This window comes from Girardinichthys multiradiatus, chromosome 9, assembly GCF_021462225.1.
Source record: "Girardinichthys multiradiatus isolate DD_20200921_A chromosome 9, DD_fGirMul_XY1, whole genome shotgun sequence".
NCBI lineage: Eukaryota > Metazoa > Chordata > Actinopteri > Cyprinodontiformes > Goodeidae > Girardinichthys > Girardinichthys multiradiatus.
Window position 1 is genome coordinate 37,857,566 of NC_061802.1, and position 27,847 is coordinate 37,885,412.

Genomic DNA, 27,847 nt, shown 5'->3' on the forward strand with positions numbered 1-27,847 from the left:
TTGATCTTCTTCATCTTCTGGTGAGAGAAAAGGTCACAGCAGCCAGAGGAGCTTTAATGACGTGTTAAAAACTCCTATTGTGGAAACTCACTTTGCTTGGAACCTTTTTTTTTTGCCATTGACATTTAAAGGTGGATCTCATTGAAAGCAGTCTGAATGATTTCATGAGAAACATATTATCAATTCAGCAGTCAGACACATTTTTTCACGTTTTCTATATTTTGCCACAACCTTCAATATATTTCATTGGAATTTTAAATGATAGACCAACAAAAAAATGCATAAATAAATATATGTTCACAGATTTAATTTTAAGTCTCGCCACAGATCTCAACTGGATTTATGTTTGGACTTTTTAACAAATGGATATGATTTGATCTAAGCTTGCAGCAGTGGGTACTGGGCCCTGTAAAAGCAAGCCAGGAACAAACTGATCAAGGAGATTAGGGCAGCTAAGAAAACCTACAGCAAGACGCCACAATAATAGCTTCTCAGGTAACAGCCCAGCTGCAGTTGGGAATGGTCTGGAAAATCTCCCTGCTGAAGACAAGAATCCCCCCATACGATGCCAATACCATTTTCCGATGTGTGGATGGTGTATTTGAATTTTTTTGTACAGTTAGTTTTTTTTAGCAAGTAGACCTAAAGGTTTATTTTGACCAAACTACCATCTTACACATGTTTGCTGTGTCCTCATTGGCTATGGCAAAATGCAAATAAGTTTTTTTTTGTCACTCTTCTCTTAAGGGCATATTTGTGGAGTGTGAGACTAATACTCGTTCTGTCACTCCCACTTAGCTGTGCCTCTCTGCAGCTCCTCCAGAGTTGCCATTGGCCTCTTGACTATTCCTTTGAACAATGTTCTTTTTGCCCGGGTAATAAGTTGCAATTTGTTCACTAATGTTCTCTAACAAACCTCTTATCTTCACAGAACAGCTGTATTCATACTTAGAAGTGAATTCTATTGACTAATTGGGGGGAATTTAAGGCTCAGCTGATTGAACTAGATTTTATTTAGGGTGCCAGACTAAAGGGGGATGAATAAAGATGTATTATTTTGTATTGATAAGAGAATACACAGAAGCTGTAATGTGACAAAATGTGGAAAAGTTCAAAGGTTATGCATACGTTTGCACATTCTGACTTTCAGATTGGCTTATTTACTTCTGAAACTGCAGATGTGCAAAAGACGACAGAGCAGGATGGAGCATGGACAAATGTCCGCTCTGGGAAAAAGACAGTCCAAATCTAAAGCTGTTTTTCTTTATTTGATTTGATAGTCGTTATAGGGAGAGGAAGGAAGCATTAATGCCTCTGGCAGTACTCAATGTTGGAGTTTGGTGGGACTGAGAGGAAGATCAGCAGTCACGCCTGTTTACTCTTTAGTGTCCATCAGGCTGATGCCTGCAGGGAACCCGTGGCTATGACCTCAGACACCAGTCAGTGTTGGGGAAAACGCCCTTGGGAGTCGCAGAGAGGCTGAAAATGAGAACAAGCAGGGTGGAGTTTGGTTGTCCGTGTGGTGAACTTGCGGTTAATCCCAACTTTTTCTCTCCTGCCATAAATTCTGCCGTCCTCCTCTGCAAAAGCCTCATCCTGCTTTATTCCAGATGTGGACAATAGCCTATGTGGGTCACAGATAGACAGCTTCTCATAACTACCCACTGACCCCCTCTGTTAAAAGGTGACACAGTTAAAGCAAAGCTTGACCTTCTCATATTTAACAATTCTTGCTTTGATTTCTTCAACTCATTCTCATTTCTGTCTGATTTACACACAGCAGGCTGCCTGGTCAGTCAGAGTGATGTCATCATGCACAGTGATATACAGCCTCATAAATCTGCTCCCTGCTGGCCTGACTGTGGGAGCATGGTGGGCACACATCAGGCAGCAGCCACAGAAACTCAACTCTTGCCAGCCAAGGGGACACTGAAAATAGCCAAAGGAAACATTACACGCTCCAGCAGCTTTGAACCAGCTCTCTGCCACCAAAGTGGAAATTTTAATTCTGTCTCAATTTGGTAAGACTTAACTGAAGCCACAGCCATGACTATTTGCTTCTGTGGTCACACAAAAGGCCCATTTGCCATTTTTGCAGGTAGAATCTGGATTTAGAGGCTTGGTGTGTTTTCAGTGACAACAGACATGAAGTTTCCACACTTTCTTTTCTATATGAAAGACAGACCCGTATTCTATATCTCCATCCATCCACACTGTGTGGTTGCTCCTTGACCACAGCACACCTGAGTAAACAACCCCCAGGCTCACAGTAGAACAACCAAGACAATCTGCAGGCTTCTCCCATGTGCCATCATGTAGTGGGACCTGCACTATTTCCCAGGAGGAGAACCTCCAAGCCCTCTAAGACTTTCTGTAGATCTGACAAATCACTCCTTATGTGGGGTAGTGATGATTAGACATGGAGGAAATGGTAGATATTAGTTTATTTATATTTTCTCCCCTGTAAATTTTTTAGGGCTCTTATTAGTGCTGACAGACCAGTTCCCTATTTCTGGGAGGACACACCTAAATCTAAATTTCTCCTTCAGAAAAAAATCAAATATATATATGTGTCATGATGCGCCTGTCTTAGGTGCTTGAGTTTTAGATTTTTTTATTATCTCTGTTTCTTCCCTGTCTTCTCTCTCTCTTGGTCTCAGTTGTTATTCATTCTCTCCTGATTGCCTTCACCTGCTTGCCCTGGCTTTCTCTTCACTCTCTCCCTGTGTGTAAATACTGTTTTTTTGTCATTGTTTCTTTACTGGAATTATCGGTTTGACTGCGCCATGCCTATGCTCTGTTTCTCTGCCCATTTGCCTGCACATGTTTCTAGTTCATCTTTTGCAGGTTCATTGTTTAAAGTATTAAATCACTTTACTCACCATGCTGCTTCGTGTTCTTGCCTCCACTTCGGTCCTGCCAACAATCCACCATACGTGACATTATGTAGATTTGAGGTTGGTTTTTTGTGTCATCGTAAAACGATTCGTTTATTGCTCTGCACATATGGCGCCTCTGATGTGTGATAATAATGACTGTAGCAACAAACCCAACATGTTTTCATTCAATGCACAGGTGAGAGGTGAGAGCAATCAACAACAATGAATATGATCATCATCCAGTCATGCCTGACTACTTTTCTCGTCAAACACTAGATTTTGGTGCATTTTGCAAGAACACGTAAACGGCCAATCATGTCAGACTAGGAGTTGTTACTGCTCTTGTTAGGGCTAGATCTAATCTCATCAGCACTCGTGGAGGCTTGCTCGGTTTCTCCTAAGCAGAACAAATGCCTGATTTAAGATATAAGATGAAAAGGTAATTAGAGTGTCCCTGGTGGGAAAATGTGTGTGTGCTAAGGCATAGCCAGTAGATGGGAAAACCTAATTAAATATCATGAATACTGAAACAGTCAAGGCAGGGATGCTGCTGCTAGGATATCCTACAGATAATTATTCAAATGAAAGATGTTGCACTAATACGCATGCATGCAGCGGAATAATGGTATTACTTTAATCTATTCCACTAGCTTGCAAATTGTAAAGTTTCTACATTTACGTGGGTTTTGAAATATCGTGCATAGTTAACTGTCAATGATTTGTGTTCAGCATTTGCTTGTTGCAGAAAAATGTTGAATTATATATATATATAATATTTGCTATAAAGTTGTGTCTTATGTTATGGTCCTCTGTCCTGAAGTCCTGACTCTGTTTCTACGTCAGCTGACTTTAAAGCTACAAGCCAGAATATTCTGTAAAGTAAGTCAAACCAGCAATAGACATAATTTGTCAGATCAATCTGTCATAGTCAGTTATTAATTTGTTTTGCTCTTTAATTCTAATTCAACTGAGATAATATTTACGCTCCTAATACAAGCTTTCACAAGAACATGCAACTGATGACATCAAATGAGGTATAAGAAAAGCGATGTGAAATTTTACTGTGTACATCCCTTTGTATGTTTTTGTTGGTTTTTATTTTTGAAGTAATAGTCGTCATAGTGTGTTTTTTTTTTCTCACACTTTCTTTCAAGGTTTTTTATCAAATTGCTTCTTTAAAGGTGTTTAATTGTTGTATTTTGTACGGCTGCATTAGATCGTATGGGCCCTACATGAGAATGCTGCATGGATTTTGGGGAAATCGTTCAACAATAAAACACAAAGTAGTTTGTGTAGAGGAACAGAGCAGATTTCCAAGTTCCAGCAATGTTTTGTGCAGAACTTCTTGCATCATCCGCTGCTCTCGCTGAAAATGATCGCCAGGCAGACAGAAATATAAGGACTTTGGGGAGGTCAGCTGACAAATAAGCGTAACCCTTGCAAGTCAAATTAAGGTTCGGATTCTATGTCAAAATATGCTGAAAGTCTTTTGTCCACCAGGTTTTAAATATTTACTAATGCCAGCTGATTCATGTTCTTGCCTCCACTTCGGTCCTGCCAACAATCCACCATACGTGACAATATGTAGATTTGAGGTTGGTTTTTTGTGACATCGTAAAACGATTCGTTTATTGCTCTGCACATATGGTGCCTCTGATGTGTGATAATAATGACTGTAGCAACAAACCCAACATGTTTTCATTCAATGCACAGGTGAGAGGTGAGAGCAATCAACAACAATGAATATGATCATCATCCAGTCATGCCTGACTACTTTTCTCGTCAAACACTAGATTTTGGTGCATTTTGCAAGAACACGTAAACGGCCAATCATGTCAGACTAGGAGTTGTTACTGCTCTTGTTAGGGCTAGATCTAATCTCATCAGCACTCGTGGAGGCTTGCTCGGTTTCTCCTAAGCAGAACAAATGCCTGATTTAAGATATAAGATGAAAAGGTATCTTGCATCATCCGCTGCTCTCGCTGAAAATGATCGCCAGGCAGACAGAAATATAAGGACTTTGGGGAGGTCAGCTGACAAATAAGCGTAACCCTTGCAAGTCAAATTAAGGTTCGGAATCTATGTCAAAATATGCTGAAAGTCTTTTGTCCATCAGGTTTTAAATATTTACTCATGCCAGCTGATTCGTGTGCCTCTTATGATGTCATGAACCTAAAAACACAAAAAAGAAAATTTGCAGTTTCTTTTGTTTTGTGAAATCCTGCAGTGAAAAGCCATAGTTTATTACTTAGCTGTTTGTTAGTGGGAAAAGAATCCACCCCTAGATAGTATCTTTAACCCTGGTGTAGCATCTTCCCTTGTTAAACAGTAAGGCTAGTAATGAGTTTGTAGTTTGAAAACTAAACTATTAGACTACTCTGGATAAAAATCCTAAGTTGAAATTCTAGCAGTTTTTATATTTGAAAATATTATATTGGCTATATTTGGTTATTTTACACTTGTTTTTGTGAATATGTTTAGCTCTAATTGATGCATTGTTATGCTTCTGCCATTACACAAATGTTTTTTTTCCTAATTGTAGGTACAGTAAATCGGTTTTCTAGAATATTTTCTGATTTTATTTTATTTTTTATTTTTCTAACCCCTAATTCCAAGCCAATCAATTAAATATAGGCATTTGTGAATACCGAGCCAAGTCCAATAACTATTCAAATGAATGCCATGTAAATAAAAAATGCAATTCTGCATTTTATCAGTATACCATGGTCTAAAATAGTGTTGTAGTTGTGTCCCACCTTACTCACTCACTCACTCACTTAATCATTCACTAATCTGTGACGTTCAAGATTCTGCTGTTTGTCCTGTTTTTCTTGGCATTAACAGAGTTTTTGCAGCACAACCTTATCTTCCCATTCATATATCAGATTTGACACAAACAGCTAGAGTGTTCAGTGAATTAACACCTTGCAGAGCAGTTTGCTGGAGTGCAAAGTAAATGTTACCATGTTTGCCTTATGTTTTGACATGACTCATTGATAATTCGATTCATAATTCACTGTGGATCCAGTTAATCGTTTGCAGACAAGACTTTCAGAAAATTTCTTGTCTTTCTAAACTTAGCACTTTGGTTGAAATGTTATAAGTGTTTCGGCTGCTCTGTGTAACTCTCACTCTCAGACAGCTCGCGATGTCTGACTCATATGAACTGAGCAAAGTATGCAGAGCTGATGAAATCACACACAAATGGGGATTTTAAGTTTAATCAAGAACTTTCATTCAAAAAACAAGTGATATACAATAAATGGGAATGGGAGAAAAACCTAAGTCAACTATTAACAAAATTAAGTAAATCATAAAAGACACATTATAAAATTTTCTTTACACAGCAAAATTCAAGTCATAGTTGGATTAAAAAAAACATTTCATCATTCAAGGCACTACGCAAATTAAATATTTTCTTATTCGTTTATAAAGAAAATAACCTGCAGTGTAATGAAGGGAAAATGACATTTCTCTTAATAAGGCCTCTAAAAATTGTTCCAAAATAATAAGGTATTATTGCTTTGTTCACAATAAGAAGCAGATGTGGAAAAAGCTCCACATTTAAAGACAAAAGTAAATTAAGTACTCAACACATTTCAAAGACATAAAACTAAAACCAAAATGCACCTTTAACATTAGCCGTCATAAGCAATACCAGATACTCAAGCACTACAGGATGTGAGGTTAGAACTGATAACTTTAGCACCAAACAATAATATCCTTCACCAGCCTTTTGATGAAGACCTCAAATTTAGATGCAGGCTTTGGTCACAAATAAAGAGAGGCTGACATTATGAATACGATTTTAACATTTGTGTCTTGGCCCGAATAAAGCATATTAAGTTTAATGATGTCACCAGAATACTGTTAGTAACAAATGTATGCCAGAGTAAAAGTAGTAACAGTAGCTACATGGTGGCTAGTTTTGCACCCTGTCAAATCTAACCTGTCTTTTGTTGGTAATCTAATGTAAGACCCTATATCTTTTATTTGATTGAAGCAGAACAAAACACACCATAGAAATCAAATGAGCAAATCCTTAAGAGTTTATTTCATATGCAGGAAACAGAGGTGGTTATCACTTTAATGTTGAACAATGAGTTCCTACAGGTGTCTAGCTGTGAGGCGTTCAGGAGACAGGCTTCTCTTGCTGTTAAATCTCTGTAGAAGAAAAAAAAAACATAGCAGCGTTGATTAAATCTGTATTTTTTTTTAGAAATGTACCTGCATACAGATCCAACTCAATTAAACTGGGATTTTAGAAAACATACCCTTAGAGCCATGTGTGAGCAGGCGTGTTAGTGATTAAAAACCAAGCAAACATCTTTGTCAACAAAATTCCAAAGTTTGACCATAATTTGGTGGGACTTTCAACTGTTATAAAGACTTACAAGGCTGCGAGTTGGGCTGAGAGATCGGGAGCGTAAAGGGCTGGAAGGTCTGCTCCTGCTTCTACTCCACTACAAAAACAGGTACATACACAAAACTTTATGTACAGAGCCATTTCTGCATCTTTTCCAGCCATTTTAAGTACTACGAAATATTTACCAGTGCGCCTCTTCTGGTCACAGCTTCGCCTTTAACAATTACTGTGTTTCCTTCCACCAAGGCTGGCCACACATGGTAGATCACCAGCGGAGCAGTGAACTCAGAATCAAAGCTTCGACGGTACCTGGAATAGAGAAGGGAGATGTGAGTCTGCATCATATGAGAGCCAAGGGTGACATCTGCTGGTTGGGGCATCAAATAACAGTGATGGGCTGCAGAAAGATGTCCTTCAGTAACTTTCTGCTGAACTGCACCAATGGCAGAGTACTTACTACAAGGCAGAACGGACACTGGAATTTCTCCCAGCAATCTACAGAGTACTAACTTGGTGTCGTTGTATAGTTCACCATCACTTGCAAAGGCCATGTCAAGAGGTGGGTCCAGTGTCTGCATGGCAAAAGCCACCCTGCAGGTCTCTCTGATCAAGGGACCGATGAGAGTAAAGTCCACTTCTGGAGGGAAGGAGATCTGGGGGTTCATGTTCATGGCATTGATCACATCCTGAGAAGAGGAAATCACAGTGAGATACACAATGCCCTAAGTATTTTTACCCCTACATGGTGTTCAAAATGATTTACAAATACAATTCTGATCAATGTGATTTGCATTTGTATTTAGCAATATTTAATCTGACACTCTTAAAAAACTTCCTGTGAAACCAACTGCCTTCAGAGCTCACATAATTCATAAAAGGGTAATTTAATCTCATCTGAAATAATGCTGTCCAATGAGCACAGCTTAATAGGGCACCAAGTGTATCATTTTCATGCAAGCTAACACTTTTTTGATATTCGGTGGCCTGCTGTAGCGACGTTTTCTTCACATGCCAAATTCTTCATTCATGGGCTCAACAAATTTGGCCTTAATGGACAAGAGCTAAGATGAAAGCCATTGTTAAAAGAAAGCATTATGAAGCTCTGTTTAAAGATTGCCATGTAGTGTAAGACAGACAAGAATGTGCTCTGGTTAGATGAGAACAAAACTTATTTTTTTTTATCAATATTGTATTTTTTTTTACAGACATGCAAAATGATGTATTTAGCTGAAAACTAACATTGGACATCAACCTTATGGTGAAACAGGGTGGTGGCAGCATAATGCTGAGGGGATGCTTTTCTTTACCAGAGACAGGGAAACTACTGGGAGTTGAATCAAAGATAGATGGAGCTAAATACAGGCATTATGGAAAGAAAACCTACTAGAGAGAAGGCTTGAAACTGGAGTGAAGGCATAAAATGATTTAGATCAAAGCATATTCATGTGTTATTATGACCCAGTCAAAGTCCTGACCTAAATTCAATTGACAATTTGTGTCAAGATCTAACTAGGTTTCCGGTTGTACCATAAGAAAATGAAATAGGATATAAATTTACACAAACACAGACTTTGTGTTTGCCACGGCTCAAACTAACTGTTCCTAAATGTTGTCCATAGGAGAGAATTTAGTCTTACTCTCGTGTTCTGAAGTTTAGAGTGACCAAAGCACAGACAAGAGCTCGGCAGCTGCATGTTTAAAGGAGTCTTCTTCTTTTATTCAAAGATAAGTTCAAAAGGTTTTCCAAACGTAGAAAGAATGTAGCAAAATCACTGCAGATACAAGAAATCCAAAAACTTACAAAGTTGATACTGCAGGAACATAGTAGGCAAAGTACATAGTCGAAGGTAGGTGAACGGAGATATGAACGGGGATTCTAACAGAAGGAACCAGCGAGGAATAAACAAGAACAGAGAGCTTATGAACAGAGGGAAGTGGAGTATGGACCAATGAGAATGAGAGATAGGAAATCAGGGGAGATGAAATTCAGGTGTGGACCAGGCTGTAGAGAACTGAGGGAAAGTGAATAGTTGCTAAGGTGACAAGGCAAGAAACAAAACAAAACACGAGAGCTAAACCATAACATAAATCCAGAGGGGAAAACATGAGGGAAGCTAGACAATAACATAACCAAAGGAACCTGACTACAAAAACAAAACTATAAATAACAAAACTCTGGGAAAACAGATCAAAGCAAAACTGGACGAAGATAATAAACCAAAAGAAACATAAGAACCTAGAATAATCATTAACTAAAGCAAACTGAGAAACTAAAAGGAATAGAAGAAACACCAAAACCTAATAATTAATAAAGAACACATAAAGAAACTCGTACTCGTACTCGTCGTCTTCCGCTTTATCCGGGACCGGGTTGCGGGGGCAGCAGACTCAGCAGAGACGCCCAGACATCCCTCTCTCCAGACACCTCCTCCAGCTCCTCCGGGGGGAGCCCAAGGCGTTCCCAGGCCAGCCGAGAGACATAGTCCCTCCTCCTGGGCCATCCCCTGGGCCTCCTCCTGGTGGGACGTGCCTGGAACACCTCCCGAAGAAGCCGTCCAGGAGGCATCCGGTATAGATACCCGAGCCACCTCAACTGGCTCCTCTCAATGTGGAGGAGCAGCGGCTCTACTCCGAGCCCCTCCCAGATGGCCAAGCTCCTCACCCTATCTCTAAGGGAGTGCCCGGTCACCCTACGGAGGAAGCTCATTTTAGCTGCTTTTATCCGGGATCTCGTTCTTTCTTACCAGGGAGGCTGAGGAGCCTCCCTGGTAAGGCCTACGCTGAGGCCTGATAAAGAAACCCTGACTGTAAATAAACAAAACCTAAACCACAGAAAGGGAACCAGGACGAGGAGGAACAGAGAAAATAAACTAGTAAACAAAGAGCGCAGGTGAACAACTATTTAAACATAAATAAACACAGATCTACTAAATGGGAAACTAAACTAGAAACTACAAGGAAGACAAGGGAAATAGAAAAACAACAAACATAATAATAGTCATAATCATAAGAAAACCATAACAACTAATAGAAAAGAAACCACTAAAGGGACTAGGAACAAAGGGAGAGAAAACAACAAACACTAGGAGGCAGGAAATAAACAAACAACCATGACTACAAAACCAAACTAAAGTCAAAACATAAAACTACAACAAAATCCAAAGATCTCGCCTCACAACACTTACATTGACACTACTTTGCACATCATAGAGGTCTAGGTTTCTGACAATGTAATCCACAGCTGCATCCTCAAGACTCTCTGGACCAAAGTGGGATGTGGACAATGTCTTTCTCACTTGAAGCTTGAACTGACGGTAGCCCAGTTTTGCAGTTTTGAAGGACTCCTAAAACAAGGAAAACAAACTCATCTATACAGGACTCCTGTGGTGCATAACACAGCAAAACTGGACAAAAAGCAAGAATGGAAAACATAAAATATTGCATATTGATATTGAGGTTGAGGTTGTGTTGCATTTTAATGAAATGTAAGGTCTTTCCTCTGGTGAGTTTAGCTGGTGTGTTTTAAGTTGCACATGCACTGCTTATATTCACTCCAGGTATTGCACCATGGCAGCGATGAAGATGATTCTCTGGACCATCTCCAAGTCTGCGATGTAGCGTCGTAGGAGGCTCTGTGCTTCCAGACGCTCCACAGCGTACAGATCACTGAAACGCGAGACAAGGCGTGCGTGGCGCGAAGAGTTCGTAAGCTGGGCTCTGGTGGGCGAATCGCTCCTCAGTGGGCTGGATGAGCGGCTGAGCCTAGGCAAAGGACTCGGAGACCGATTTCTAACCAGCCTGAAAGGAGGAAACAAAAATACCAACTACTCCTACAGCGCCTTGGAAAAATATCCACACCTCTTGAACGTTTTAGTAATTTGTCACATAACCACAAATATTTTATGAGATAGACTAACACCAAATGATTGTGAAGCAGAAGGGAAATGATACATGGTTTTCAATTGTTTTTAGAAATGAAAAGTGTGATGGGACAACTATGATTTGTTCATTCCACATCTCCTTTAAGGAGGAGTGGTAAGAAGTAAGCCTTAGCAGGAAGAAAGGTGCATTTCCAGTTTTCTTCAGGCCATGTAGGAACACAACAAATGTGCAGAGAAGGTGTTGCAGGCTGCATAAGACTTGAAGCAAGGGTGGAGGTTCACCTTCCGACTACCCTAAGCACAGAGCCAACGTTAAAAGGTTCGGATCAAAACATATTCATTGTTTAGAATGGACCATTGCCACAGTCAAAGTCCAGACCTAATTTTAACTGAAAATCAGTGGTAAAACTTGAAAATTGTTGTTTAGACTCTCTTTCTCCAATGGTGTTAGACTGAAGTTGAGCTCTGAAAAGGATGGACAAAAACGTCAGCCTATACAGTCATATTTAGTCAATTAGAATGTTATTGAAAAGTTCATTTATTTTAGTAACTCGATTTTCTAAGTGAAACACCTCATTTGATTATTTACACATAGAAGGATGTTTTAAAACCTTCAAATTCTGTTAATTTCTGCTGACTGCCAATTAAAACATGACATCTCAGATTACAATATTACATCAGACCAATAAAAAAACATTGTTTAAACAGAAATGTGGACTTAATAAAATATATGTATATCTGTTTAAAGGTTCTTTTCAACCTATTAAGACTGTTTTTATTTTCACTTGAGAAAGAAAATTGTAAAGCATGTATCATTGTACTTCCGCTTTATAATTATGCACAACTTTGTGCTGGTCTGTTACCTAAAATCTTAATAAAATGTATAGAATTTTCAGAATATAAAAAGACAAAATGTGAAAAAGGTGAATGAGTGTAAATATTTGCACAAGGCAGTTTATGTAGAACCACTGAACATCAGTGTATGGCCATACAATGTTTGCATATGTGTAGCTGTACCTCTCTTGCAGCATGGCCTTCTCTGTATTCAGATAAGACACTTCATCCTTCAACAAGCGAATTTGTCGCTTGTAGTCATCAAGAGCCTCTAGCTTCCTTTGACATATTTCCACTTGCTCATTTGCAGAATGCAAACTAAAACACAAAGTCCATGTGCATAAAAAGAATCTCTTTCAACATAAGCGTGAAGAACATGTAATTCATTGCTCTTGAACTACATCACCCACTCTGCTTTAAGCTGTAAGATTTCATCCTCGGTGGCGAGAATGGTGGTCGCCGACTTGTTCCTTGTGTCATCCAGCTCATTCTGAGCATCTATGAGTCTGGTAAACAAGTGAGCATTTGCATCCAAATTTTAAAACTTGTCATTACAATAAGAATTCCAATCAAGTAAAAAAGTATGATTTTATGACTCACTCTGCAGTGACTGACTCCAGCTGGAGGCGAGTGGAGCTCAGCTGAGCTTCCATCTTCTTCATGTCGCTCTCATGGGAGAAAGAGAGCTCCCTCATCTTTCTGTCCTTCTCTGCTGAATCCTGGTGGCGACAAGTGGCACATCACAGCTTCAGCATGACAATGAACCGGTTGATAACAGAGTTGATTTTATGAGTGCATTGTTAAACTGGATGAAGACGGTGTAAATAAACAATGCCTAAACCTGCATGAGCTGACGACTGATGTCGTCTGTGACAGAGGTACTTGCAACGGAGAAACAGTTTCCAAGGAAAGGCAGAAGACGTGTTTTAAGAGTGTCGACCCCAGCATACTGACCACCTGATTCATGACAAAAGGTATTACAGACATCTTTCAAAGCTCAAGTTTGGTTTTCAAAAGATATCTGCTGCTCAAACAGCCAGTGTGAAGTGTACCCTCGGCTGCAGTAAGGTTTAGGATGGAAAACAGCTGGCCTTGGATCTTGGCAGTGAACTCAATCAGCTCACAACATCTGTTCAGATTCTGGTCACAGGAAAATACCTGGGTAAAACAAAAATAATGTATGACTTGTGTGTTAACATTAAATATGTATCACAGCGCCCCCCCCCCCAGCCCTAAATTTCTGTAGGTATAATATTTATATCCTGTGCCATTCGAATTTTTATTCATAAACTCCTTTAATTTGATTTGTTTTTATGTGTGGATTTATTGGATGGGTTGCCAACATCTGTCATGAATTGTCCCCCATTAGAAATATTTAAACTTATTTCACTTACCTTACCCACTACACAAACGCTGCTTGTAAAATGTGGAACGGTTTAATTCAGGTTGCTAAAGAACAGCAAGAAGTGATGTTTTTGAAGGAACTACTCCATGTAATATGATGGTAGGAAAAGCCATAACAGCCTTACCACGTTTTTTTATATTTTATGTAAGCCTTCCTGGTTGCGGATTTCCAAAAAATATATATTATTTTTGCCTACGCTCTTTGCACTCTTTTTGCCTATGTAGGCCTACATAGACAAAAAATAGTCCCAGTTAGTTTGTTACTTATACGACTGATCTCTTGCAACTTAAACTTTGTGTCCTAGATCCATAAATTTGAGCTACAGAATATAATTTATGACGATCCTGTCGAATTTCTACTGGAAACAAATAGGAACTATCTTTAACAATGAAAACATCTTTGGACGGTCAGAGGTTGCCATGGCGATTCGCGTCCGTGGCAACCAAACTCTACAGAGAAATCAGTGTAATAAAGCAATTCAATTACTGCGATATTTTAAAATGCCATTCGTTTTAAGGACGGTCCTTTTTTTCCTAAATCAAATTACAAATTGTCAACATAATAAAAATAAACATCTTTATATTAGGATTAATACATTTTCGACATGTTTCGTTGGGAGATGGCGGTATTTTAAGCCTCTTGTCATTTTGTTTTAATCATATGCAAGACAACATAATTTTGCTGTGGCATAACATGGTTGAAATGAATATCCAGGCCAGGTAAGAGCACCTGAAGCGCTGTGGTCAGATGTAGGTCGATCATGACTTTTTGATGAACTTACATGGTACTCTGTTTGCCAGATCTCAAGCTTGTCCTGTAAGACGGTGAATGAAGACGTATTGGTCAATCTCCTTAAAGCCTCGGCCATGTCCGTCCAAATTAACTAACTAATCCTCGGAGGTCTGGAGGTTTGAGGGAGGGGGACAGCAGCAGGAGGCTTGATCCGCTGTAGTAAAAATTCCTAAAGCTTTCCCCTCCTGTGACACACAGATGCCGAGCAGCGCCTCTGGCAACCAAGAGGACAGGAGTCGAGAGCAGAGCTGCTCACGAACAATGCGACCTGCGGGTTCTGCGTCCTTCTAACGGTATACTGTCGAACCGAACCAAACGGCTGAAGAGTGAACTCAATGAAACATAAAACAGGGGCGTAGATGTTTCTGACTGATGTAGTTCTATGTGGTTGTGCTGGATCCAATCCGATTACAATACCCCACACTATGGCACACAGAACTGAATTAAATGTTGACTAAACCTTTTCTATTTCTGCTATCATAACTCCTGGCGCATTAATACAGTGAGGGATTTTTTGCACAAACTACAATACCTACCACTAATAACTACTACTGAAAATGATGATAACTCATTAAACAAGCCTAATGTAGGGCAACACAGAGACTCACACACAGGTAAAATAATCACGCAAGCCCACTTTAATGTTTGTTTTTTATTCCTTTTATTGCAAAGGCCAGATTAATACATTTAGTAACGTCTAACTATCTCTCTATCTGTTCTTATTATGATACTTTCTGTGTGTACATTTGAACTGCTGATATATAGTGCATACATGTTCCACATTTAATATTATACATACAAGCAAAATTATACCAACCTAAATAATTATCATTATAAATATAAATATATATTTTAAGGCTGCCTGTCGACCTTTACCAAGCATGCGGCTATTAAACTGAAATGTAACATTTTTCCCTCGTGTAAGAGTAAAAACATATCATAAATGTCATATTTAGAAAAGAAATTTGTGAACCGCATTGTCCTGTCCTATAAAAAACACCCACCGTATACTATAGACAATAACATACCTTTGGAAAATATGAATGGACGAGTGTTCCTATTTTAGGACCATTCTGCCATTGGCTGCTTAAACATGGAGCAAACCATCTTTTATCCTCAGCGCAAACGCGTCGCTAACACGCTGACGAGCTTCTGATGAAGCACTACGTATAGCCTCGAATAAGGTACTTCATAAGGTATCTTTTTCAAATATTTTAGAGAAATTATCTGTCGGCCCATGTTTTCAGTCACCTTCCCCAGTGAAGGTTGGTCCGCTCTCTGTCAGCAGAGGAGGAGGGAGGGTCAACATGGCGTCTGAGGAGGTCCGTTATGTTCTCTAGCTGCTCTTATTCTCACATGTTGTTGCGCTTTATCGTTATTTTGTTTTAAAAGAGTAACACGGAATCCTTCTTAGCGATATAATGTTTAGGTTGAAGTAGTTTATTTAAACGTGTTTTGCTCATGCTGACGGAAATATCAATGCAGCCTGATTAATGTTGGCCTCCGCGTCACGTTTTGAAGACATTCATTTTGTTTTTCCGACAGACCTGCTGTTTAAAAGCACCGTTATTTTTGCTATTAAAACGGGAGGCAACCCGCATGTTTATAAGGGAAAGGACCGTTTTTCATTTTCGGTGCTGTTAGGAGTGTAGTTTATTTTTAGTTATGACCACAGACAGGCTGTCGCTCAGCTTTTAACACATGATCCATTCCGATGCAGACCGCAGATTAGGTTTATGACTATTGATACTAAATATGCATGTAAACAAATGTTCCGCCATAAAGAAAACCCATTTCAGTATCCTATTGTGGAAAGCATGAATAAAGCACTCCTGTGTTTATATCAGTACAATGCAAAAATCCAGTCTGTAAGTTATGAATATTAAAAGTAAGTTTAATAGCAAATGTTATCCCCAGTGGCTATATATGTAGAGTAAGTTGATGATTTATTGTGGTAGTTCTTGGAGTTTAATGTGCATATTTTGACGTTCTGCTTGCAGGAGAGCTCTAATGGCCCTGTGAAGAAGTCCATGCGTGAGAAGGCCATAGAGAGGCGCAACATCAACAAGGAACACAACAGCAACTTCAAAGCAGGCTATGTACCCATAGAAGAAGAACGTCTTCATAAGACAGGGCTGAGAGGTCGCAAGGGAAACATGGCTGTTTGCATCATTGTGCTCCTCTTCCTTCTCGCATTAATTAATCTCATTGTAAGTCTACTAACCTCATTGCAGTGCCTTGCACAGAAATTTAGCCCCTTGGATACATTCTCTCGCAGTGCAGCCAAAGAAACCTCTCTGTATTTCAGCGGGATTTCATGTGAAAGACAGACTCGGTGTAGTTCATAATGGTGGAGTGGAAGAGAAATGACGCATGCATTTCAAACGATTTTTACCACAAAAAAATCTTAAAAGTGTGGCATGTATTTGCATTCAGACCATCTTGGAGCATGTACCAGCTGTGTACTGAAAGTTTTGCCCATTCCTCTTTGTGAAATAGCTTATGCTCAATCAGATTAGACAAGGAGCGTCTGTATAAAGGAATTTTCAAATTCTCACCACCGAATTTAAGTTAATACTTTGTCTGGACCATTCTAACACATATAAATGGTTTGATCTTTGAACAATTGCTACTCTGGCTGTATGTTAAGAGTTGTTGTTCTGCCGGATGGTGAACCTACCCTCGATTCTTAACTCGTATGTTTTTTGTAGGTTTACCCATGATTTAGGTATATCTATTTTAACAATAGATCAAACTCGATTCCTTGTCCCTTTTGAAGAAATGCATGCCCACCGCATGATACTGCCACCACCGTGTTTCAACATGAGGGATGCTGTGTTTAGGATGATGTGCAGTCTTAGTTTTCCTCAGTAAATAGCATTTTCCATATAGACCTTAAAGGAGAACTTTGGTCCCATTTTACCAGAGCACTACTATGTTCTCTTCATAGCTTGTAGCAAACTGCACACAGGTCTTCCTACGGTTTTCTTTTAACAATTGCTTTCTTCTTGCCACTCTTCTATAAAGAACAGGTTAGCAGAATGCAGGGCTAATAGTTCTCCTGTCAACAGACTCTCTGAGCCGAGGTGTATATCTCTGCAGCCCATCTTTTGGCTGCATCTCTGAGTAATGCTCACCTTTCCTGGCCCAGCGTTCTAGGTGGATGGACATGTATTGGCATATTTGTGGATATTTCCATCATCAGAGAATGGATTAAACGGTTTCCCCCATGAGATGTTTAAAGCTTAGGATGATGCTTTGTTTTTTATTAAGAGGCATCAGAGTAACGGGGAATACAAGACCATTCAACCCTCTACAGATATTTATTTATAAAAAACCTTGCACCATTTCCCTTTCATAGGCTTATGTAATGTATGGTATATTTAAAGTCTGATGCAACTCTGCTGTCACTCAGATCACACTGGTAATATGGACAGTGATCCGGATCGGCCCGAATGGCTGTGACAGTATGGAGTTCCATGAGACAGGCCTGCTGCGCTTCAAGCAGAAAGCCGACATGGGAATTGTTCATCCTTTGCACAAAAGCACAATCGGGGGCCGTAAAGACCAGGACCTGGTCATCGTGGGTAACAACAATCCGGTAAAAAAAAAGATTTCGCACTTTGAGTTTTCTCAAAGAAATGACACCGTCTGGAAACCACGTTACAGCTTCTTCTCTTTTCATTCGTTGTGTTGTTAACAGGTTGTGTTCCAGCAAGGCAACACTAAGCTAAGTGTGGAAAAGGACAAGACCTCTGTTGTCAGCGACGTCGGCATATCCTTCACAGACCCTCGGACACAGACAACGTTCTTCAGCACAGACTTTGAAAACCATGAGTTCCATCTGCCCAAAGGAGTCAAAGTCCTCAGTGTTAAGAAGGCATCTACTGAAAGGGTGTGTAGGATGCCAGGCTCTGTTCCAGTGGTTCTGTAAAATGTGATTCATTAAATATAAGTGGGTTTTACAACCTGTGCAGCAGGTACTGCTCTTATTGCAGTCTACACAAGTTAAGGAAAACAATGTTTTCAGAAAGAAATGGAGTCGTCACTATTGGAGGCTCATCAGCAAAAAGAGGAGATGTTTTAGATTTAAGTTAAAAAACGTGAAAGAGAGAGAGGGTACATGGCTTAAACATGTTGTCTTACCGCAAATACTGACTAAATCCTCTTCATTTCTTTAGCAAGAAAAGCTCAGAGTCTTAAACCTTTTTATAGTGATGCAATTGTTGATATATGAAGTATATCACAGCTGTAATCCCAATCAGTGTGGTACTATAAGAGATGCATCGTGTTAAGTAAATAGGTGAAAAGGAGAGGGTTCTTGGAATTTTCTGACATGTCATCCTGATGCATTTTGTTTTTTGTTTTCTGTGCAAAGCCCATGCATTTCCACTTTAACATTGGTAAACCAAGTATCAGTCAATTCAATTAAAATTCGGTTGTATGTATATAGCACCAATTCAGAGCACATATCGTCTCAAGGCACTTTATAAAGTCAATTTAAACGAATCAAACAGATTTCATCCCGGGTACGTACATTCCAATTAATCCGAACTATCATACAATGCAGTCGGATTCAGTTAATTATTCAAATTGGTTAAAACGTTTATCTATCTAGGGAAACCCAGCAGATTGCATTGAGTCATTTACTTGCAGCATTCACTCCTCCTGGATCCGCATGTAGCGACAGAGGACATTCACTTGCCTTGACTTTGCAGCAATCCCTCATACTGAGCATGCATGTAGCAAGAGTGGAGAGGAAAAACTCCCTTTTAATACAAAGAAATCGCCAGCGGAACCAGAACCAGCCTCAGTGCGAGCAGCCATCTGCCACGATCGACTGGGGGTTTGAGAGAACAGACCAGAGACACAAAAAGAACAGAGAAACACTGATCAAGGAGTACTTTCTACAGGAAAGAAAAGTAAAGCATTAATGGTTGTAGCTCCTTTAGTGGCTTCATCTAGGAGAGACAAACAGCTACGCAGATGAGCTCTGAGCCAGTTTTCAAGTCTAGAGTATAAGAGAGAAGACATACAGTTAGTCACAGCAGAAGTTCAGCCATTAGCTATGTCTAAGAGAGAGACGGGGTTAAACACTGAAAGACAGGACCAAGTGTATCATCTGTAGAAGGTGAGCATTAAGTTGTTGGCAGCAGAAGCCCGGACGATGCCCCCCTCCAGCAAGGAGCCACAGATAAACACAGAACCAGGTCAGATGTAGCGCCTAATCCAATAATTTCTTTTTATTTTCAGATCACCAGCAGCGCAGCATCTGACCTGAACATCAAGGGAGACAGCAAGGCCATCATTCGCGGTAATGAGGGCGTGAACATCATGGGCCGCACTGTAGAGTTCAAAATGGGTGGGGACATCGAACTCAGGGCCGTGAGTATGAAACATACTGACATATGTACAGTGGTCAGAAGCTTACATACACTCGTCATGGTCATAAGTGTCACACTCAATTTGGGCTCTTTCTGATTTGTTCCAACTTCTCTTTTTTCAGAGTGGAAGGACACACATCTTCAATGAATTTTAGGAAATAACTATCTGGGGCTCTGGGTGGCTCATTTGGTAGAGCAGCTGCACCATGTGCAGAGGCCATAGACCTCGGTCTGGGTGCCCTGGGTTCGATTCCCGATCTCGGGCCATTTGCTGCATGTCTTCCTCTTCTCTCTACACCCAGTGTAGTATTCTATACAATACTATTCATTAAAGGCCACTAGTGCCAAAACAAAAGAAACAACTATCTAATGCACAACCTTGATTTTGTTGTTAGTTAACACAATCAGAATTATGCAAACAAACTCATATACAGACATAAACCCCCACTAATATTTTGTTAAAAATCATTTATTAGAAACTACCATCAAGCTTCTAGCATATCCCTCTTCTTATCAGAAACACCAGAGATCACTTAATTGGTTGGTTTCCTGACATGGACTGGCCTTTAAAGTGTAATCCGCAATTTGTCAGTATAGTTGAGGTCCGGGCTTTCCAAAAGCTCAATGTTAGCCTGCTTTATCTATCCAAAAACCATTTTGATGTAGTGTGTTTTTGGGATCTATATGCACCTAATTCTGTCCAAAGTTCAACCATCTTGCTGTTGGTTTGATGTCAAACATCTTTCATCCTTAACTGCTCTTCTTATTATGTTGCAAAACAGTTTGATATTTGTCTCATTTAACTTTTAAAGCTTTTCTCCGGTAGGTGCTTGGTTTGCCTATGTGGGTGGCTTCAACGTGTCGATTTTGAACAAGGCTCTTGTTTATCTCTCTGTCAGACCATGTCAATGCAAAATGTGCGTCACTGTGGACAGCGACACTGATGTTCCAGCAGATTCCAGTTCATGCCAGAATTGAGCACTACACCATTCTCTATTATTTTATTCAATTTCTAACATCTGAGGAGTGCAGTTTGGGTCAGAGGGTTAAAGTGGGAGTGACCTCAAACAAACATCAAAACTGGTTTGGGAATGGATACACTGGGCTAATATCAGGTTTTTAGAAATCTCTGACCTGAAATGTGCTAATAGTTTGTGTTCTTCAAATCAGGGTCCCTGCCAGAACCTAGCTAATTTAAATCAACTGTACAAATTCTTAAAAAACGTAGAATCATGCAAAAAATTGTTTATGGATAACAAACGCATTTAAGAAGGATTAACACAACAATTTCAAAGCCTGAAATTAACATTCACGGCCATAATGAGTGTATGTAAACTTCTTACCGTCACTGTATAAAACCTAATAAGGTAGCTACTTGAACAGATGCCTGATGATGTTTTTCTATTTGCAGGAGAACACTATCGTTCTTAATGGGTCAGTCATGTTCAATGCTACACGCATTCCCAGCTCCACAGATCTTACGTTCAACGATGGCCTGGAGAGGTACAAGCTCTGCATGTGCGAAGACGGGACCTTGTTTCGTGTACTGGTGAAGTTTCCAAACATGGGCTGCCAGATCTCAGACAACCCGTGTGGGAAAGCTCACTAGTACAGCCGTTTCATCTGCCTGCAGTCAGTCAACACTGAAATCACTTGCAAACCTGCACATTTTGGAGTTCAGTTGAAAGTTGAGTTTATTTAACAGTTATGGTGAGTTGTGTCTGTGAATGCCAGATCCACATTCTATTCCAACTCATTGCCATCTCCCCAAAGATATTACTGTAAAAAATTTCGCAGATTTGTCAACCTCTTCCTAAAATTCAAAAAACTATTATAAACAATAAATTATGCTGAAAGGTGACGGTTTACCTTGCCTGTTTGTAGCAATCAGAAGCTGCAGTATTTATGTGCTGTCATTGTCACCTCATGTTGATGCACAAAAAGGTTTGTATAAAAGTTTTAACTGACTTCATTGAGACAGTGCATCATAATTATAACAAACATTATATATATAAATGCAGAACCTCGAGGGTACAAGATAGTGTTTTGTTCCCCTCTGTAAATCTGAACTGGAGAACATCACTATCTGCACATGTCGAACTGTTTATCAGGCATGTAGCAACTGATTTAAAGGGATGAACTGCAATTTATATTTCAACTAAATTGCAAAGCTTTTCTAAAGCAACAATTGCCAAGTTATAATACAGTAAGAGTGTACACTAAGTTATGCTACAGATTAAGTGCCTTGCACATGTTTTCGTACCTGTTGCACGTTTCATATTTGTAATATTGCAACCACAAACTTTAATGTACTTTATCAGGTTTTTGGGTGATACTTTGTAATACCTTACTAATTCTAGTACTCAAACTTTGTCGAACTACCTGTCACTACAATTACAGCTGCAACTCTTTATGGGGTTTGTTTCTAACAGCTTTGCACATCTTGAGCCTAAATTGTTTTGCCCATCCTTTGCAAAACAGCTGAAGCTCAGTCTGAATGGATAGAGAGTCTATGTTGGATTTAGGTCTGGACTTTGCCTTGGCTATTCTAACACAAATATGGTTTGATCTACAGCATTCCATTGTAGCTTTGGCTGTACAAGTCCTTCTCAAAAAATTAGCATATTGTGATAAAGTTCATTATTTTCCATAATGTCATGATGAAAATTTAACATTCATATATTTTAGATTCATTGCACACTAACTGAAATATTTCAGGTCTTTTATTGTCTTAATACGGATGATTTTGGCATACAGCTCATGAAAACCCAAAATTCCTATCTCACAAAATTAGCATATTTCATCCGACCAAAAAAAGAAAAGTGTTTTTAATACAAAAAACGTCAACCTTCAAATAATCATGTACAGCTATGCACTCAATACTTGGTCGGGAATCCTTTTGCAGAAATGACTGCTTCAATGCGGCGTGGCATGGAGGCAATCAGCCTGTGGCACTGCTGAGGTCTTATGGAGGCCCAGGATGCTTCGATAGCGGCCTTTAGCTCATCCAGGGTGTTGGGTCTTGAGTCTCTCAACGTTCTCTTCACAATATCCCACAGATTCTCTATGGGGTTCAGGTCAGGAGAGTTGGCAGGCCAATTGAGCACAGTGATACCATGGTCAGTAAACCATTTACCAGTGGTTTTGGCACTGTGAGCAGGTGCCAGGTCGTGCTGAAAAATGAAATCTTCATCTCCATAAAGCTTTTCAGCAGATGGAAGCATGAAGTGCTCCAAAATCTCCTGATAGCTAGCTGCATTGACCCTGCCCTTGATTAAACACAGTGGACCAACACCAGCAGCTGACACGGCACCCCAGACCATCACTGACTGTGGGTACTTGACACTGGACTTCTAGCATTTTGGCATTTCCTTCTGCCCAGTCTTCCTCCAGACTCTGGCACCTTGATTTCCGAAGGACATGCAGAATTTGCATTCATTCGAAAAAAGTACTTTGGACCACTGAGCAACAGTCCAGTGCTGCTTCTCTGTAGCCCAGGTCAGGCGCTTCTGCCGCTGTTTCTGGTTCAAAAGTGGCTTGACCTGGGGAATGCGGCACCTGTAGCCCATTTCCTGCACACGCCTGTGCACGGTGGCTCTGGATGTTTCTACTCCAGACTCAGTCCACTGCTTCCGCAGGTCCCCCAAGGTCTGGAATCGGCCCTTCTCCACAATCTTCCTCAGGGTCCGGTCACCTCTTCTCGTTGTGCAGTGTTTTCTGCCACACTTTTTCCTTCCCACAGACTTCCCACTGAGGTGCCTTGATACAGCACTCTGGGAACAGCCTATTCGTTCAGAAATGTCTTTCTGTGTCTTACCCTCTTGCTTGAGGGTGTCAATAGTGGCCTTCTGGACAGCAGTCAGGTCGGCAGTCTTACCCATGATTGGGGTTTTGAGTGATGAACCAGGCTGGGAATTTTAAAGGTCCTCAGGAATCTTTTGCAGGTGTTTAGAGTTAACTCGTTGATTCAGATGATTAGGTTCATAGCTCGTTTAGAGACCCTTTTAATGATATGCTAATTTTGTGAGATAGTAATTTTGGGTTTTCATGAGCTGTATGCCAAAATCATCCGTATTAAGACAATAAAAGACCTGAAATATTTCAGTTAGGTGCAATGAATCTAATATGAATGTTACATTTTCATCATGACATTATGGAAAATAATGAACTTTATCACAATATGCTAATATTTTGAGAAGGACCTGTATGTTTACAGTTGTTATCCTGCTGGAAGGTGAACCTTATCTGATCAGAGCACCTTCTTTCTCATGTCAACTGTTTGTGGTTGGAGCATGACAACGTGGAACGTCCAGTGGGTGGGAATACTTTTGCAAGGTAAATGCTTATCTCTTGACAAGCTAAGAGTGTTGAAAGTGGAAGCTGTATAGTGTGGTTTGATGTTTGTGCAATATATTATAAAAAGTTTGACTTTTGCTTTTGATTGTGTGCCCTGTTGTATAACAGTTTTGATGCTGAAAATGTTTGGAGCAGTTTGCTGACATAGCAGCCTATCACGTTTTTAAAAAATCAACCATTGGCTTATTTTTTAATAAAGAAACCTGTTTCTTCCCTGTGTCTTGTGCTTACATGGTCATTTAAAATCATAAAAGAATACCTGTGATTGTTACGCAGCCCCATCATCTGACAGAATGTGTAACCAGGGCATGGTTCTCCTAGTCATAAACTTTCATCATTGCTTATATGAACTGACGGGAAAACAATGACAGTAAGACATTAACTATACGTGTAAATGATTGAATAAATCACTGTAACAACTGTGGGCTGGAGCTTTTTAAGCTTGAAGCAGCAACATTCACTTCAGACTTTGATCAGAACATGCTGGACAGTACAGTTTGGTTGTGAAAGGAGTCACAAGGTTTCTTGTCAACTTGGTGACAACTTATACACAGGTGAGTTTCTTTAATTCAATTCATTATGGTTCTAATTTAAAATTTAGCTGTCAGTGTATTCATCTTTTCAGTTTGAATGCTGATAATGAACCTGATTGAGTTGCTTCTTTAGACAGTTGATGTTTCTAATTTCTAGTGTGTTGTGTGTTTTAAAGCCGGGTTGTAAATGGCAGTACACCGCTGGTCGTTTTTGGCAGCTGTGCTGTTCCTGGCTTCCTTGGATCGGTGGTGCTCCTCTTCCTCACCTCCATGTCCTAAGTCCTGCACCTGTCAGAGAGCTCCACTGCTGAACTGCTCTTCATCTGGCCTGTCCTCAGTCCCGCAGCTCATCCTGGACTCGATCACTGAGCTAGACTTGTCTCATAACTTTCTCAGCTCTGTAACTTTTCATCAACCACATCCCAACCTCACGAACCTATGGCTGGGAAACAACAGCATCCCACACTTGTCTCTCTGTATAGAGAGAACCGTTAAGGGTCGACATCTAAGGCTTCGCTCAGAAACTGGGATTGGATCGAGATGCCTGGTCTGGGCCCCCACCCTGCAGCTGCTATCAGCTGAGAGGAATCAGCTAGAGCAGCTGCCAGAGGGTGAGTCAGTGTAATATAGTCATATATCCATCCAAATTAAACACGATCAAGCTGCCTAAATGACCAAAGTCCTGAAAAAAGTTGTTTAGCCTTAGTTGCTCCTGTAGCTGGATATATAATACATGTTGTTTTATATGTTGTTTTATTTTGTGCATCAAGTTACCAACGTTTGAACATATAACCATATTTAATCTTATAAATTAAACCTATGGTGAATTCCTTTAAATATGCACTTTTTATTCAGTCACTCTGAAAACAATTGCATCAATATTTACAAGTTATGTGTTTATATATTAAATATATTATATGTGTTTAAAGTGAAATACCCAACTATAACCCTTAGACAGAATTAAATATACAGTGTCAGTGTCATATTTGTTGGCACCCCTGACAAAGATGACTAAAAGGCCTTGAAAGAAATTCATCTTTTATTGCAGTTGCATTTCAGAAAAATCTAACCTTTAATATTAAGTGTGGAAATAAAATTCCCTAATAAGAAATACTTGTTTAGAACAAAACCACCAGTGGCAGTTATTGGTTTACACAACAACCCGTTAAAAGTAAAAGTAGCTAAAGCATTTTCTAAATATATATGTTGTGTTTTAAAGATGATCAGGGTTTCTAGGAACATTCAATTAGTAATCCCTGACTTTAAGCTCACTGTCATAGAACGACAGCAAAGAGTCACAGAATCGACCAAGAGAGGACCCAGACTGAGCAAAGAAGAATGGTCAAAGATCCCTCTCTCTGTATGTTTCTATTTTGTGAAATCCTATAGGAGACTAAGTGCTCTCCTACTTGCCGCCTGCTTAATTAAAAACTGAATTTTTAATTTTTTCTGCTATTGCAATAGGAATTAATTTTAAGACTTTTTTATACATCTTTATCAGAAGTTCCAATAAATGTGTCCAACACTTTATAGGAAGCACTTGAGTGCAGAATCCTGGGTAAGAAGGATGATGGCCATAACAATGCAAAATATATATATATATCTTTTAAAACAATCAAACATGCTTTCCTGCAGAAATCTGAAACTCAGTGGCTGACTTATCAATGAACAATCAGTGTACAGTTCAAGCTGAATGAAAACTTAAGTGTAAAACCACTATGTGAGTTAATATAGACCCTTTTCAGGGCTGTTGCCAACAGGATTGTGAAATATTAGTTGATGATTGGCATATGAATGACTATGAATAATGATTAAACAGGCATTTTATATTTATTTTCATGCCATAGAACATACCGTTTATCAACTAAATAATTTACACAACCCTCATTAAGAAATAACATTGAAGTTTAACATCTTTATGAGAAACAAGTCAAAGGAGATTTTTTTCCCTAAAGTCTTTCAATTGGAAATTCAAAAAGTAAAAATAAATACTTTATATAAGTTGTTTTTTTTTCACCCACTATCTCCCACTATCCATTCCTCACAAAAAAATAAATGAATACAATAGCCAGAAATCTCAAGGAAAGAAAACCTACTAGGAAAAAGTAAAAGAAAAAAGTATGTTGGAAATATTGAATATAACAAATAACAATACTATTCATTTTAAAAAATACATAAATGTAACAAAATATTAATTGACACACACGCAGTCACATTTTACGTATAAATCTAAAGGAGATTTTGATGATTGGTTCACACGTTCCACCTTTTGTCTCGAATTAGTGTCATTTTATAGTTGCATCAAGCTTACAGAATGCAGCAGTTTTCAGCTTTTATTATTAGACATAAACATGAATAAAAATCCCAACACATATAAATGTAACTTTTAAACCAAATTAAGTTTTGAGGTTGCAACAGTTAAGCCCAAACTTATTCATACCTCTGGCAGATTTAGGTTTAAAGTAATCTTTTAATTTTACCAACATATTTCTTCTGACTAGAGGTAATATCAGTGTTTGAAGACTCCTGACTTGAGTTAGATAGAGAATTTATGTAGGGAGCTAAAGTTTAGGGTGATGACAAGGAGGTCTTCCAACCTCAAAGACCTGGAGCTCATCATCAGAAGGAAATGTTGACACCAATAGAAACATGCAAAAGGCTGCTTAGCAATCAGAAGGGTTTGACTGCTATAATGCCAATTAGCATTTATTAAGGGTAGAAATACATTTAAAGAGTAAATAATAAAAATAATTATTAGTTTTTTTAACCTATACTCCTTTTGTTTGTTATCTTTTGAGAGATCACTGTCTCCTTTAAGTTTTAGGCTTAATTGTACATGACACGCCAGGTGTATTAGTTTTTATCTGGAGCATACACACTGTAGCACTTGTGTGGCGTTATTCTGACAGTACTGGACTATGAGCACCAAAATAATCAAAACATGGAGTTTTATTTTACCAGTAAAGTCATGTTTAGGTAAAACTAAATGTTTTGGAAGTTAAATAGGCAAATGGAGTGACCCAGTGAAGCCAGTCTGTGCTACCAGAAATGAATCCTTATTTAGGAGTGGCTGAAAAACATCCATCTGATAAGTTCTACAGTCACACCTTTATTCACACCTTTATTTGCTCTGAAATGGAATTGGGAAATTTTTTCGAGTTACTAAAACTGGTCAAATTGATTGGGTTTCGATAAAAAAAGAAGCATAAATACAAAACAAAAATTTTAAAAGGAAGCCTATACTCTTAAATTCAAACGTGTATACATTTTGTAGCCGCCCAGATTTGTCCATCTGCCTTTCAGTTCTACACATACACAAACCCTTTCTAGTGATATGCTTTATCTTTGAACTTTGCTCCATGCAGAAAGGAGTGAACCTGCCAAGATAATAACACTGCTGTCACAATCTATATTGAC

The 27,847-nt window shown here is 39.3% G+C and overlaps 2 protein-coding genes and 1 long non-coding RNA gene across 6 annotated transcripts; 2 read left to right on the top strand and 1 right to left on the bottom strand.

Annotated features, from left to right (window-relative positions):
* Positions 1-6,905: 6,905 nt before the first annotated feature.
* spata18 (spermatogenesis associated 18) lies at positions 6,906-14,450 on the bottom strand. Of its 3 annotated transcripts, none has more exons than XM_047375937.1 (12): positions 14,147-14,450; positions 13,013-13,118; positions 12,802-12,917; positions 12,561-12,679; positions 12,371-12,466; positions 12,144-12,278; positions 10,812-11,043; positions 10,431-10,589; positions 7,756-7,931; positions 7,431-7,554; positions 7,274-7,342; positions 6,906-7,043 (listed from the first exon to the last, which is right to left on the bottom strand). In XM_047375937.1, the coding sequence occupies exons 1-12, from the start codon at positions 14,231-14,233 to the stop codon at positions 6,987-6,989; spliced, it is 1,476 nt and encodes a 491-aa protein (XP_047231893.1). In that variant the 5' UTR covers positions 14,234-14,450; the 3' UTR covers positions 6,906-6,986. The 3 variants fall into 3 exon arrangements, with proteins under 3 accessions (XP_047231893.1, XP_047231894.1, XP_047231895.1); XM_047375938.1 differs by lacking the exon at positions 14,147-14,450 and adding an exon at positions 13,490-13,762; XM_047375939.1 differs by lacking the exon at positions 14,147-14,450 and adding an exon at positions 13,355-13,385.
* Positions 14,451-15,347: 897 nt separating this feature from the next.
* Positions 15,348-21,402, top strand: sgcb (sarcoglycan, beta (dystrophin-associated glycoprotein)). 2 transcript variants are annotated; one of them, XM_047375941.1, is made up of 6 exons: positions 15,348-15,479; positions 16,158-16,367; positions 17,573-17,758; positions 17,861-18,052; positions 19,411-19,542; positions 20,953-21,402. In XM_047375941.1, exons 1-6 carry the CDS (start codon positions 15,465-15,467, stop codon positions 21,148-21,150), a joined length of 933 nt encoding a protein of 310 aa, XP_047231897.1. In that variant the 5' UTR covers positions 15,348-15,464; the 3' UTR covers positions 21,151-21,402. The 2 variants fall into 2 exon arrangements, with proteins under 2 accessions (XP_047231897.1, XP_047231896.1); XM_047375940.1 differs by lacking the exon at positions 15,348-15,479 and adding an exon at positions 15,960-16,025.
* A 2,967-nt stretch (positions 21,403-24,369) lies between these two features.
* On the top strand, positions 24,370-26,434 carry LOC124873535. Its single transcript, XR_007039559.1, has 2 exons — positions 24,370-24,451; positions 24,607-26,434. It is a non-coding gene; the product is annotated as an uncharacterized LOC124873535 (long non-coding RNA).
* Positions 26,435-27,847: the final 1,413 nt, after the last annotated feature.

Coding starts and splice junctions, on each gene's coding strand:
- spata18 (XM_047375937.1), bottom strand. CDS start 14,233: ATGGCCGAGGCTTTAAGGAGATTGACCAATACGTCTTCATTCACCGTC. Junction 12,680..12,801: donor TCAGTCGTCAGCTCATGCAG/GTTTAGGCATTG, acceptor TGTCGCCACCAG/GATTCAGCAGAGAAGGACAG. Junction 10,590..10,811: donor TCATCTTCATCGCTGCCATG/GTGCAATACCTG, acceptor TCCTTGTTTTAG/GAGTCCTTCAAAACTGCAAA.
- sgcb (XM_047375940.1), top strand. CDS start 15,975: ATGAATAAAGCACTCCTGTGTTTATATCAGTACAATGCAAAAATCCAG. Junction 17,759..17,860: donor TCGTGGGTAACAACAATCCG/GTAAAAAAAAAG, acceptor TGTTGTTAACAG/GTTGTGTTCCAGCAAGGCAA. Junction 18,053..19,410: donor AGAAGGCATCTACTGAAAGG/GTGTGTAGGATG, acceptor TTTTATTTTCAG/ATCACCAGCAGCGCAGCATC.